This window comes from Diorhabda carinulata, chromosome X (assembly GCF_026250575.1).
Source record: "Diorhabda carinulata isolate Delta chromosome X, icDioCari1.1, whole genome shotgun sequence".
In the NCBI taxonomy this organism is placed as follows: domain Eukaryota; kingdom Metazoa; phylum Arthropoda; class Insecta; order Coleoptera; family Chrysomelidae; genus Diorhabda; species Diorhabda carinulata.
In genome coordinates, this window is record NC_079472.1 from 31,677,661 (window position 1) to 31,692,648 (window position 14,988).

The following is a 14,988-nucleotide window of genomic DNA, read 5'->3' on the forward strand; positions in this document are numbered from 1 at the left end:
TGGACTAGATGAATATGGATTATTAGTATAACACATTCTAATGTTCTTTTTTTATCATTCATGTTTTCTTTTTGCAAATGATCTTATGTAATTCAAATCCAGCTGATTTTTTTACCACCCTTTAATATGTTGAGACAAATAGAATAACCACAAGGCACTAAGTGAAAAACAAGTAAATCAAACTTATCAATCATCTGTCAAATAGATCATTTCGTAATGACGTCACAATCAGCCGCCATATTGTCTTGGGGGACAAATATCGCTTTATTTACATTGAAATTATTATCGGTGTTTAATGTTCATTTTTTTGACCTAAGATATTATCAATGGAAAAAGCGCCAAAAATAATTCCCTATATACAAACGAAATAGAAAATTTTACGGACATTATGAGAATATGGAAGACGCGACGTTTCAAATCACGTTACCTAAAGGATCTATACGTTAAACTGAGTTAATTCCATAAAAAAGTTGGTGTTGTATCGGTAAGGGGGAAGGTAAATATCTCAATGCATCTGATTTGAGTAAAATTAAATGGGACGTAGAATAAAATGAGTTGAAATTATCTGAGATTTCACACTACTATTATAACATTTATGCGATATAGACTATACAAAAAAAATCATAGTTATCAATAAATTAAATGTTTGTAACTACGTTCCAAAAATCTCTGGTTTGTTCCAAATAGGTTACTTTCAATGGGACTTAAAAGAATTGAAGAAAATTGTTTCTATATGATATAACGACTAGACTATCATAGATTATTTTTTTCGAACAGGTGCAGTGGTCCTTCACTCTCAATAGATGCGCGCGTCTACCATAAAAATAGTAAACGTTAGGCAATCTTACAGTTCGCCGAAACCATTTGTTAGGTAAGGTGATCGTAAAAATTAAAAAAAAAATAATACCGATTCGTAATTAACGCAACGATTATCAATAAAACCGCATTCGACGTGTAATGGCTTTTCTCCGTTCGATAGTTAGATACAGTGTTTATAAAAAATACGGATTAGTCTACGATTCCTTTCAAACGAATTCGGGTAAACTTAAAAATTTGAATTTATACCAAATCGCGTTGAAATCGACTACTGCTAGTGGTACTTTAGTGGAAAATGCAACAAACGCAGTGGAAACCCCTCAGCGAGATGTCTTGGATATTACTTTTTCTGACCCAAAAGCGGCTTTTAAAAGTAAAACAAATTGGGAACTTATTAGGGCATATCTGGTATATGCCTTATGTTCTATCGAATATTTGGTTGACAATAATATGAAGGTAAGAGGACATTTCATTCAAAATAGTTTCGTGAAGTATTTAGGCTGGCAATTAACGGCGGCATTTACAAAAACAGTATCCAATAATCATAAATTATAATAACTGTACTTTTACTAATTTGAACCCATAAACTAAAGTTCATTATATAATAAAAATTAATACCAACAGACGGAATTCCTTTTGGATACGTCTAGTATGTTGATATTGGGTTGGCAATGGAACTAGAATTAACCTTCAATCGATTTTAGCAACATCACAAGTTGTAAACCAGTGACGTACACTTTACAGAAGTCAAATAGACATCAGGACTTAATATATTGTTTTTATAAAAAATTAAATGCATTCATCATTTACAAAGTAAATAATAGTTCCCGCCATTTTGATTCAACGTCTATAATACTTTCGATAATTATCATGTATGTTATACTAGGTTAATTCAATATGTTTATATATATACGAGTGCAAAGAAAAATGTTTTTTATTATTTACAAAAAAATAGAAGAAATTGAAAGTTTTAAACAGCTTTAAATATTAAAGTGTTGGAAATTTTGGTTACATTATTTTGATTGGATGGTTAAATATACAAGTTGTAATGGAAAACTAACAGGGGATGAGGCAAATTACAGATTGTAGAAAAAACTACAAGGAAGATTAGAATGTGGATGGAAAGACTTGGTACAGGATATACAAGGTACATTATTGGAAATGACAATAAAATGGAGATCAATAGTAGACGCTACAAAAACTTGTGATAAACTGCAAATAAATTCTAATGAAATTTCTGATTTTCTACAAAATACAGTGTCAAACGAGTTTAATTTGAGCCGCTTCAATTCTAAATAGAACTTAGAGTCTCATAAAGTTTTTTTTCTGACAATTGATCTCATACAGAGTTCGGCTTAAGTCATGAAAAAAATTGCATTAAGAGAAGAAAACGCAGCGTCAAAATGAATTTATTAGAAGAAAATTACTAAAGGGATTCGAAAAAAAATTACAGTACAGAGAAGGCCCCACAGAAAAAAATCACAGGGTGTCCATTTTTCTTTTCAATATCTATTTTAGTCTCCCTATTTTTACAATGAAAAACATTTTACCTATATTAATAATTTATTTTTTAAACAATCTCACTCTATAATTACTAAAACCCACAATTGGCGAGACAGATTATATCGTCAGTAAATAATTCCAATTCCCAAGGTCTTTTTATAGTTTTCAGTTGAATAATTTTCATACGACATGATTTAGGCCTATTCATAAACTAGACTTTCAGTTTTCCGTTGTCATTCGCGAGTGACGTTTGACGTTCCTAGCAAATAGACTACAGGAGTGTTGTCGTCACACACCGCCATTGTTAGCGCAGGTCAGGGATCACTTTCCAAACAAAGTTTTAACTGCATTGACGATCGTATAATATGATTAGTGATTTGTGATTTTTTCGTATTTTATTTAATAAATTTTGCACAAAACACATTACCATCTTATAGAATAGTTAACTAAACACCTTTCAAATAACTTTAAAGAACGTACACTACATCACAAATGTTGGAAAGTGAACGATAACATTATGACGGCCGTGACGTCACGCTTCGGTTGTCTATTCTACACCCTATTCATAAACTTGACGTTGTTGCTGTTAACCTAAAAATTTTATAATTTTTTTTTGACGTGTGTACTGCTTTTCGTTTCCGTGATATTTTTATGGTTTTGTTTGTAATCCGGTATTTTTTAACGATATTATGGCAAATCACATGACAAACGCTAACGAATCTGATTGGCTTTTATCTGCTGAAAGTCATCACGACAGACGATCGGCCATTTTACGTAATAGTAATATTAATAATAAAGAGTAGATTAAGAAAAAAAAGTACCTCGGGTTTTTAATTTATAATTTATTGTGTCTGTAGGGTTAATGTGATAAATTATGGAAAACTGAGTATACATACAGGGTCTACTCTACAAGTTATTTCGAAATATTCTTTCAATCGATTTATGTAGATGCTCTCATTTAGATTAATAGAAATAACTGAATAAATGTTATAAAATTAAAGTTTGCGTAATTGAAATATGGCTGGATAAAAAATAAATATACTTTAGTGACACTTTATGATAGGTATTATAAATATTATAAATTACTTTGTTAGGTTAATTATATCAAAGTCAATTTTAAGAGAATGCATAATGACGCAGATTTTAATTGAATTAAGTCGTTTATCATGAATATACGAGGGAAGTTCGACGTAAAAATAACTTCTCAATAGAATGTTACTTTATTATTATTATTAGAATGCTTTGGATCATTGTCATGCTGGAAGATAAATTTTCTGCCGGATCGTCCAGTTTTAACTTGTCGTACTCATCGACAACATATAAATATACCCTCGTATATTTATATACTTACTTATATACTATTATTTTTGGTTTTTAAGAACTTTATTAAACAATATGGAAAAGAAATTTGTTACTTTTGACCGGTAGTGTAATATTCGGTTTCTTTAATCGTTTTCCATATAAAAAAGCGTATTAAAACATTAAACCGTGCATTTTTTTTATATCTACAGCTTAATTGATACTAATATCAAATAAATTATCTATAGACTTGAAATACTTTTATAGACACCTTTTATATAATTGTCTATAGTTTTAAGCTAAACCATTCTTATCTATTATCCCTGTTAGTGAATTATTTTTATTGAATACTACGCGTCATCTGATGACGATGTCGCCTATATGTAAAATTAAATTGTAGGTTAGTCTCGTGCGTGAATTTACGTCATTAAATATACTGTGTATTTTTTTTAAGTAACAATTGAATACATAATAATATTTTAATGAAAAAAAAAAATGTTTTCTCAGTGGTGATGGTGATGAAAAATTTCAGATGTTTCAAATTTTATATAAAATAAAGATTGGCTATCAAAAATTAGCCGCATTTTGATTGTAGATTATACATAGTGCGATCTATGAGTTCTTAGCGTTTCGAATGTTCTGGAGTATTCTAGAAATTGAAAATTTCAATCTTATTTTCAAAAGCACGCTATTTAGATCAATTTTTTCCTGGGCGGAAAATATATCAACACATACAAATCGTTCTGGAATGCAATGAAAAATTTTCAAGTATTCTAGATAGAGTTAAAGCTATCAAGACTGGAAATTTCATGATTTAAAACAATCTGGAATGTAATTGAATGATTTCGAATGTTCTAGATCAAGAGTTCTTAATCAGTTGGTCGCGACCTCAAAGGGGTCCCTGGACGTGTCTGAGGGGGTCATATAAAAAGCATTCAGGACACAGATACGTGGTTCTTAGTCTAATATAGAAAAAAAGATCATAAATAAAAAAACTGATAATTTTCCAGTCAAAATGTTTAATTTTATCGTAGCTGTTAAATTTTCTACCCCTTAACCTGGCTTTCAGCTTTTAGAACAAAAAATAATCGAACGGTGCCAGATCGGATCTATACGGTGGGTGTTTAATCACTTTGAAGTCGCATTCGTTTATGAAAGCGAAGTAATGGGGACTGGAACATTGTCATGAAGAAATAGCTGATTTTAACACCCCCTTTTTCGATAATTTTTTGACCCAACTGCGTTAGTACGTCAAAGCTGAGACATTATTCAAAACAGCTCTGCTATAATACAATTTTTTTACTGTATGAGGTCCAGAACTGCCATGGACACCCTGTAAAAAAATCTAAATATATGTATTAAAGACGAATCCTTATAGTAGATAGACATCATTAGTTTTGGGGTAATTACGTCTATTTTTAAGCATCTAATGTATATTTGGAATAAAAACGAGAGGGATTTCACTGTCTGAAATCTTTATTTTCGTCTTATTGTTAATCAAATTTTCCTTATTTCCAGTTAATGAAACTTGCGGAAAAAATATTAGGCGAAAGATTGTTCGTTTTTTTGATGAAATTAACGTTTTATGGGCATTTCGTTGCCGGGGAAGACCAGATGAGAATAAAACCAACCTTGGAAAGGTTAAGGTCGTTTGGAGTTAAACCGATACTTGATTATTCGGTTGAAGAAGATTTGTCACAAGAAGAAGCAGAAAAACGTGAAGTAGCGTAAGTGAGCTCCAAATAATTTCTAGTTTATCCCTGTGCTTGTGCACTGCTTTTCATAAAGGGTGATTTATCCGCAAAACCATGACGTTAACCTTGGATTCACCCCCTGTACCATAATTTTTATAACGATGTTAATTGTGAATAAAACAAAAATATAGTCCAAGTGCTCGCCAATACCAATCCATCATATTGTCCTTATTTACATTAATTTCACTTAAATTTACCTTGAGCCACCCCTGTACACTGGTTTATATAAGAAATGTCAAAGTTGGACAAAAATTTGACGTTATGTTTTTCAGTTTAGTTTACCCTAGATCCGCCCCTGTGCAATTCTCCATATATAAAATGCCCAATAAAGTTTGACAAAAAGCTTGACGTTCTGTTTCTCAGTTTAATTTTCCCTAGATCCGCCCCTATGCAATGCTTTATATAAGAAATGTCAAATAATATTAAGCAAAAAACTTGACGTTAACTTTCTCAGTTCAGTTTACCCTGGATCCGCCCCTGTGTAATGCTTTATATAAAAAAGTGTAAAATACAGTTTAGCAAAAAGCTTGACATTAACTTTCTCAGTTTATCTTACCCTGGATCCGCCTCTGTGCAACAATTTTTTAAGAAATTTGACGTTATGCTTCTCAGTTTAATTTACCCTAGATCCGCCCCTGTGCAATGCTTAATAAAAAAAATGTAGAATAATGTTGGGCAAAAAACTAGACGTTAACTTTCTCAATTTAGTTTATCGTAATCAGTAACAGCTTTATTATAATTTTTAAAATAAACCACAACGGATTTCCTAGAGATGTTAACAGATAAACAAATACGTTATTGAAATAGAATTTGCTTAGTTCGTGGTAAATATCCTGAACGTGTTCTGTAACCAGATTCATGCGCAGTTTGAAATTGTGCGTTCGCGTGCTAATAAAACAGGATTTAAAATTCTGTGTTCGTAGAGCACCACTTTTAATCTGGCGCATGTGAAATCATTGTTTTTGAGATATTTACCATGAAATAACCTCTAACTTATATGGTTTTCTACGTAATTGTATTTAAAAAACGTTGTAGTTGACTTTATACTTACAAATATCAGGAATAAACCTTCCAGTTTATATAAATGTTATTCTCCTAGTTAGTTTTAAATTGTTCATGAATCGTTCGTGGAGAAATGCATCTTCAGAACATATTCTTAACAAAGCATGCGTAATTGACACGTGTAGAGTATATTCACAATACATTTTGAATGTGTCCAAATTATCTCTCGAACGAAGCTATTATAAATAAAATATTAATGGAAGAAAAAAGTGGCAATTAAATTTTTACACTTTCAAATATTCCTCGTGTGAAAATTGAACATTCTAAAAAATACTTGGTCAAGGTCAAGGTAAATGTGGCAATGAAATAGTTTATATACAGCGAGAATCAAAATTTGGTTAAATAGTTCAAAAACTAAGATTCAGACTCGACGATGTCTAATATTTATAATGTTGTGAATTGAATATTTGACAATAACCTCGATGTAATCAAAAACATTGAACATTTGAAATAACTTTGGGGTTTTCAATCAATCTGTCTCCAATATCACGATTCTTGCGAGATAAGAAGATACGCCATCTTGTCCAAACACGGTTAGAACAAAATGACTAATTCTAGTATCAATATCTCATAATTCGATTTTTTTTGTTTTGAATCCATGGTTTTGAAAATAACAAAAGTAGCTTGACTTAAATGGCTGTCACTTTTTTCTGACTAATCGAAATGTCATGAAATTTTCCACTTAGTCTTTTTAAAATTTGGTACTTAAACGTCATATGGATTTGACAAGGGCAACGCCATCTGTGTGTCAATAATACGACTTATAAAAATAGGAGGAAACATCTATTTTCAAACTGATGATAATATTCTCACGGAAAACTCATTTTGATATAGAGCTTCTGTACCTGAAGCTGGAGACGAAAAAGTCGAAGGACCTCTAAAACAATACCACGTAGATAAGACGTTCGCGGACAGAAGATACAAAGTACAATCAGCGAGAACGTATTTCTATCTCAATGAAGCTCAATGTGAGAAAAATATGGAAATTTTTTTGAAATGTCTAGAAACTGTAGCAGGTAAGCTCCAACAAGATATATTTAATTCATATCTATATTTTTTTATTCATTACTTACTGTCTTAATCCAAGCTGACATCTCAAGGTTAAATTATTTGCCGGTATTTTATCTGTATTCAAACACCTGGCAGTAGATGGTGGTCAGAGCCGGACTAAGCCGACGGACACGTGTAGCTCATATCAAAGGACATTGGTTCCAAGTTGACAATTATTTTCATAGAATTTCTGTTTAATTCTAGTTTTGAACTGAAAATTGAGGACCCGTATTCTAAGATTTTATTATTGTTCATGTTGTTCACTGGCGAAACACGGATTAACTTGCTCTTTGTGCTTTTTTCGCTAATTTCGCCCGCTTCTGACACCAAAACTTCTTCAATTGTGACATGATACAAAGGGAACTCGATTTAACGTAAACATGCCTCAACGAAACGTTTTTTCTTACGTAGACTCTAATTCAAAATTCTAATTTATTAACAGCTGACACTTGAAGGCACATAAAAATATTTTGAAACTTGCTATCCACCGAAGTAGAACGTGCAGATAGACCTTTGATCCACAAACATTTAGGTTGTTATTTGGAAATGGTGTCCACTATTTTTTAGGTTATGTTAGGTTAGAATTCCCTTTCCACGTTACTTCAAAATTATTTATTTAGTGTATAAAAATTTCTGTTTCTTGTTAATAAAAGTAATAATACGATTAATCATATGATTTTTAATATTCTTATTAACGAAATAAGTGTTGAATTTATTTTTTAATTAAGGCCTCTTTTTTATCTTAACAAATGACCAAAATGGAAAAAAAAATTTCGTTTTTGCATGTTCTTTCCGAAAAAAAAAACAATGTTCTTCGAAAAAAACTTTTAATTACAGTTTTTAGAGACAAATCGAGGAATTTATGGTTTTTTGGATTTTTTATGGGTCAAAAAAGTGTTAAAATTTCTATTTTTAAATTTTGAGCCTGTTTTTTTTTGTTTTAAAAAATGGAAAAAGTTAGGTTAGGTTAGTGAGAATGTTATTTTTCGGTTTTCTATCAATTTGAAGAAAATATTTTATAATAAAAATAGTTTGAATTATCTTTGATTGTTTTTTTTTCAAATTGTTCATTTTTGCATGATCTTTCCGGAAAAAAAATCGAAATTCTTCGAAAAAAATTTGTAACTACAGTTTTCAGATAAAAATCGGGGAATTTATGGTTATTTCGATCTTTTATGGTTCAAAAAAGTATTGACATTTTCATTTTCAAACTTAGGTCTCATTTTTATTTTAAATGTACCGAAAAAAATGAACAAAATGAAAAAAAAAATAATTGAAAAGATCAATTTTTCCATCATTGATATTCTATTAATTCCTATTTAATTTTTTATAGATTTTCAACACTCAGGTATGTAACAAAATTTTAAGCTTATTAGGAATTGTCAAATCTGGTTCATACAGCTATAAATTTAAACTCAAATATACATTATACAAATTAAATATTTACTCACTCTATAATTCTATCCGAATTTTACAAATGTAGATTATTTGTTATCGTTTTTCAAGGTTACCAAATTCGACAATTTATATTTTATTCATTTGCTGCCATTGAAACGTAGATAAATATAGAAGGGCTATTTTAATAATGCAAGTAACTTTTCTTTATACGCTTCTAACTATGTATATAAACTCATAAACATCGTAGCTGGCATAAATGAAGTATTATTGTCAACTGCTAACACCTGCTATTTGGAAATAGTGCATCAGATTGTTGTATCATTCAGATAATTTTTAACTTTAACGTTTTTTGTTCACATAAATTTCCTATCGATCTCTATAATGAAACTCTTTTGCATCATAGTACCAAAAAAAGTTGGCTAGGACTAGAACTACTAAAAAACTGTCTGCAATGATGTATCTACTAGACAGAACCGTATCCAGATTACCGATATAAAACAATAATTTGATATAGTTAATTCCAAAATATTTCGTCATCAATAAATACGAGGTTAATCTACAAAATAAAGTTCCCAACAAATTTCCAAAATGAAAAACATGTTTATTGACAAATAATAATACATGTTTGGAAAACTTAGACTTCAAGAGTTTCTTTAATTCAAAGAAAATATGGTAATCACGGGGGGGCACTTCCACACGTTGCCATTTGTTGAATTTCGTCAGCAAATGGGAGCTCCATCTTTGACGGCTACCAAGACCAAGCTACACGCCAGTCGTAATACTAGTAGTTAGTAGTGGATAAACCAGATGTCGTCAAAGCATCAAAATGATTAGACATTTGTTATTAGATCCCTATTTCAATTATAGTTTGACGGGAACCCTTTTGGGATACAAAAGGATACGAACGTTATATTTAAAAATTATTCTCAAGAAAATATTTTAAAAAATCTTGATAAAAAATTACTTACTACAATTATTTTCATGTAATTTTCAATTCTATATTTAGAGATTTACTATTTCAATTAATTAAAATGTAGTATTTTACATTATATAGAAATTCGACAAAATGGCGAAATAAATTTATTTTCTAAGTACGACCCTGTTTAATTTGTACGATTTATGGTTTTCTAAGATCAATATTATTTTATAGGTAGTAAATTGAGATGACGTATTTCGGAACTAACAATACATATCATATATTTGTTTCAATTTGATATTTTTTTAATAAAATTATAATAATTAACCTATCATTTGTTGCAATATTTCCAAATTAGACTCTAATGTTATAATAATCGTAAATACGGTTTTTTTAAAACGATTATGAGTCATTTGAATTACGGTAATTCTATTTAGTTAAATTAAAAATTTTTATCTATATAATAGACGTAAAATCCACTTCATTTTTTGTGTTTACCTACCATTACAAATCATAACCTCAATTATGTTGTCACAAATAATAACGATTTTAATATTTCAATCAATTTTGATATTTTTGCGATGTTGCATGTCTTGGTGGTGGTTTTCAAAAGATTAAATTGAAATTTTTCAATTATCTCCAGATGTAATAATACCACTAATTATATACAAAAATATTCATTTCGTTATGTTCCACGTAACAATAACAAACGCCATCTTGTGATGTTGTTAATTATTTGGGATAACCGATTTTATTAAAGTTTTTTTTATGAATTTATGAAAATAATCATCGGATTTAATTTTAATTTAGTTTTTAATGTACAGGCCCTTCTAGAGGAGCAGGACTAGCAGCGGTTAAATTTACAGCTTTAGGCAGACCTCAACTATTAGTAAGTGCTATTCATCACATGTAATTGTAGTACAAATCAACTAAATCATGTAATGATACATTTCCCGCTTCAATCTCGAATTTGAAGGTTATGTTACACGCTTAAAATTATCATATTAATATTTATATATCATAAATCGTGTTAAAATTAATTGTACTGCTAATAGATTGATAACATCATCGAGTTATATACAGGGTTTTTCATTAATCAAAAAAAACCAAACAAAAAGTGAATTTGATTATAATTTTTGACGGAAGTTGAATTAGAATTATATGCAATGCGTGTATTTATTGCAGCTTCAACTGTCTGAAGTAATTATGAGAGCTAGGCAGTACATGACCGAAATTGTGGGAGGTGAAGGAAACGTTTTATCCCATCATTTGAAAGTTGAAGATCTAGAAAATAAATTTGAAAAAATTCAAGATAAAGAATCTCTGAAAAAATTTCTCACGCAAGTCACTTCCGATAAACATGGGTGAGTTGTATTTGGTTATACGAAAATGGTCCCAGAAGTACCTGGCTTATTTATTTCCACTCTCCACTTTGACAATAACATTAATTCTTCTTCTATTTCATCACCTACATCTTTGTTCTTGAACTGAATGAATACGATGAAAAGATAATTTGATGTTTAATATTTCTAAGTGATGTTTTTTTTTGTTTCCTTCAAGTGTGCTCCACTTGTTTCCTTGGTCAGGTATAATAGACGACAACCAAGAATTAAGTGCGACGTTCAGGGTACCGGACTTGAAATCCGGTAGAATGATTAGATTGATTACTCAGTTATCGGCAAAAGAAGAAGAAATGTTCAGAAATATGGTTAGAAGGTTCAACACAATCGTTAAGGTTAGTTAGGTTAGGTTATATTATTAATCACATTTTAGATCGAAATCAATTTTTTAAAAACTGATGTATATATATGTATATGATTGTTTATTTTACTTTAGCATAGTTCGACATAACATAACAACGTTTTCTCAGCTACCACTTGGTCTTCTTTTTAGTCTTATTCAAGTTTCTCGCTAATACTCCTCTATTGCGCCGGCGCCGTTGAATCTAGACTCTGCGACAGGGCCGGAGCAAGCGAGAAACTTATTGAATCAAAGTTCGTAACGAACCAATATAAAATATTTTGTATGGTGTAAATTGGAAAAAGCGTTGAAATTCATAATATACGAAAATAATTTATGTCTTTATTAATGTTTCAAGTTTGTTTTTTGATCTACAAGCACCTGACTATAACAATTAAGAAGTTGAACTCTCACAGTGTTGCCACTTTGTTACATTCATTTTTTTGTATTTTTAGTGAAAAATATAACCTAGTGACAACGCTGTAATTAGGACGAGGCTGCTTATGTAAAACGCAACATATTTTTATATTAGGTATTAATGAAGTTTTTTTTGCAATAACCATATTAACAGGCAGCACAGGAACTGGATGTTAGAATAATGGTAGACGCAGAACAAACCTATTTTCAACCCGCCATTACGCGACTCACGTTGGAATTCATGAGAAGATATAACAAACAAAAAGCGATTGTATTTAATACCTACCAATGCTACTTAAAAAACGCATTCGACGAAGTTTCCACGGATTTGGAACAAGCTAAAAGACAAGATTTCTATTTCGGAGCTAAATTAGTAAGAGGAGCTTATTTAGACCAAGTAATAAATAAAACAAATAAACTTTACAACGAAAACTGATAATTATTTGTGTTAGGAACGTGCCAGAGCAGCAGCAATGGGTTACCCCGATCCAACTAACCCCAGTTACGAAGCGACTACCGAAATGTATCACAATACCCTATCGGAATGTCTAAGGAGGATAAAGGCGTTCAAAACGAAAGGGGAGGATAAAAAAATCGCCATTATGGTAGCTTCCCATAACGAAGACACCGTTAGATTCGCTATAAAAAAAATGGAAGAGAACGGAATTGAACCGTTGGATAAAGTGATCTGTTTCGGACAGTTATTTGCTATGTGTGATAATATTACGTTCCCGTTAGGTGAAATTTATAATAAATATTTTTAATGAACATAAATTAATCAATATTTATTTTAATAGGCCAATCAGGTTATTCGACTTACAAATACATCCCGTACGGACCTGTAAAAGAAGTATTACCGTATCTATCTAGAAGGGCTCACGAAAATAAGGGCGTTTTAAAAAAAATTGAGAAGGAAAAAAGATTGTTGGCCAGCGAGATTTTCAGGCGATTGTCTAGAGGGCAGTTTTGGTACACACCAAAAGGAAATTACGTCCCCATATAACATGTAAGTGAATAACGTTCATCTAGATAAAATCGAATATATTAAATAAAATTTTTTAGGTTAGAACTACAATTTTAGTTTGAAATTTATCGAAAATAAGTGACAACATTGTTTGACGACGTATCTTTGTAGATAAGTAGTTATCTAGCAAAGAAATTATCTGCAAGAGACAGATTTATTGAGATTATTTGAATTTATAACAAGAAAAAAATATATTTCTAAAAAAAATCGACTTATTTATTGTACATCTGAGTGTATTTCTATAAATATTTCAGTTTAATATTCGAAAATGATAGAACCCAAGACTCGAAATTGTCAAATAATATTTATGTATATTGAGTAAATGAAATATTAAAATAACGAAATTATTTGATCTAATAACATATAATGATGATACATACCTTTTCTAAATCGATTCAATAAAAATTTCATTTTCACAATTAATTCATTCACCATCAACTTAATTTCATTTACATATTAAATTTCAATTACTTGTTTATTGTTTTATAACAAAATGTCACCGAATGATGGCAACATAAAAGTTGACGTTTGGCGCCAGTGCTACCAATAGAAGAAAAGAAAACTCACCATATCCACATTGCATTTTGATTGGTTCTTAAATAATTTAATAATGATAATTGTATGTTTACATTGGTTGAAAATAATGAAATAAAAAATAACAGAATGCCTAATAACTAAAAACAAATTGATATATAATATGAATATTGACTAATAATAATAGCAAAAGTAATTTTATAAGCCAGTTTTAGGTAAAAAAATATGAAAGATGGATTTATATTTTTGATGTCATTTGAGAATCTGGAAAATTTTATTTCTCGTTTTTTTTGCCTTTTCTGGGATAATTTACCATGGTGATAATATTTGCTTACCAAAATATCAATGATTTTTAAAAAAAGCTGATATTTTGACGGGAGAATTCCCGTTCGAAAATTATGGTACTTTTTCGATATTATGTCAAAATAACATGAATTACAGTATATTTGAGACATAAGAGAGTAAGTTGTCACCAAATTTTGCAAAAAAAGATGTTTTTTGTAAAAGATAAAAATTGAAAACTATTGTTTACATAAATTTTGAGGTTATGCGAAGAAAGTGAAAATACAAAAGTTCTAGCTCTTCTTATTACCTACAACTTTGCTATTTGACTTTTTTTCCATAGTTTTGGAAATCGAGATAAACCGTTTTGTACCTTTAAAAACTCACCCTCTTCCTCTTCCTTACCTTAGATGGCCCGTAAATTATGTTTCCTTCCATTTTCATTATATTCTCCTTTTCCAATTCTACTATTATTGTTTTTTTAATTTTTATTTTTTTTAAAGGCTTCTACGCTGGTTTATTATTATAACTTAGACAACAAAATAGCTCATCGAGTACTTTATAATATAAACAAAAATAATTGTTAAAAGTTTTTATAATTCATGTTAAATGAATTTTATTACTCTAAATTAATTGTAAAATTTTCACAATTTTAAATGCAACGTGTTGATGTCGAGATGTTTTTGGATCTGACGTTTAGTGTCGTTAGGTTTAAAATTTTAAATTCAATATTTTAGATAATTCTCAGTTTTTGTACACATTCGGATGGAAAATAATGTTTGATATACGATGACATCGTGTATCACCTTCATGACCTAACCTAACAACCACCATCGTATGTGCCAAAAACCTTACGTTTTTGTGTCACTAAGTATATTGTATCATAGATTTAGTTGGTTTATTCCCATTTAATTCACCCCATAGTAGAGTTTTATTCATTTTAGAATCACAAAATATCTCGAATTTAAAAAAAAACTTTTCGTCGCGACCTATAGTTTTATTAATAGTTTTTGTTTTGCTGATTAAATGACATTTAATCAGCTTGTGATGTTGAAGTTTCTTTAAATTATATTTTAGGTTTTATGTAATTACATTGTGTATAAATTATAAATAGAATAAAAGATTTAAATTTTTCATCATGTTTTTTTTTAAGTAATACTGTGACTATCTACACTTGAATTTTTCATCTGCAC

The 14,988-nt window shown here is 29.9% G+C and overlaps 1 protein-coding gene across 2 annotated transcripts; it reads left to right on the top strand.

The window, feature by feature from the left end:
• Window positions 1-836: 836 nt before the first annotated feature.
• On the top strand, window positions 837-14,931 carry LOC130902052 (proline dehydrogenase 1, mitochondrial). Of its 2 annotated transcripts, XM_057813854.1 has the most exons (11): window positions 837-1,272; window positions 5,137-5,345; window positions 7,269-7,450; window positions 8,818-8,832; window positions 10,623-10,687; window positions 10,984-11,162; window positions 11,359-11,533; window positions 12,110-12,352; window positions 12,408-12,693; window positions 12,753-12,961; window positions 13,018-14,931. In XM_057813854.1, exons 1-10 carry the CDS (start codon window positions 958-960, stop codon window positions 12,956-12,958), a joined length of 1,875 nt encoding a protein of 624 aa, XP_057669837.1. In that variant the 5' UTR covers window positions 837-957; the 3' UTR covers window positions 12,959-12,961; window positions 13,018-14,931. The 2 variants fall into 2 exon arrangements, with proteins under 2 accessions (XP_057669837.1, XP_057669835.1); XM_057813852.1 differs by having other exon boundaries at window positions 847-1,272; window positions 12,753-14,931.
• The last annotated feature ends 57 nt before the right edge of the window (window positions 14,932-14,988 follow it).

Excerpts from the sequence above, each read along its gene's own strand:
- LOC130902052 (XM_057813854.1), top strand. The coding sequence starts at position 958 with ATGGCTTTTCTCCGTTCGATAGTTAGATACAGTGTTTATAAAAAATAC. Across the intron at positions 5,346-7,268 it reads GCAGAAAAACGTGAAGTAGC|AGCTTCTGTACCTGAAGCTG; the intron begins GTAAGTGAGCTC and ends ATTTTGATATAG. Across the intron at positions 11,163-11,358 it reads GTCACTTCCGATAAACATGG|TGTGCTCCACTTGTTTCCTT; the intron begins GTGAGTTGTATT and ends GTTTCCTTCAAG.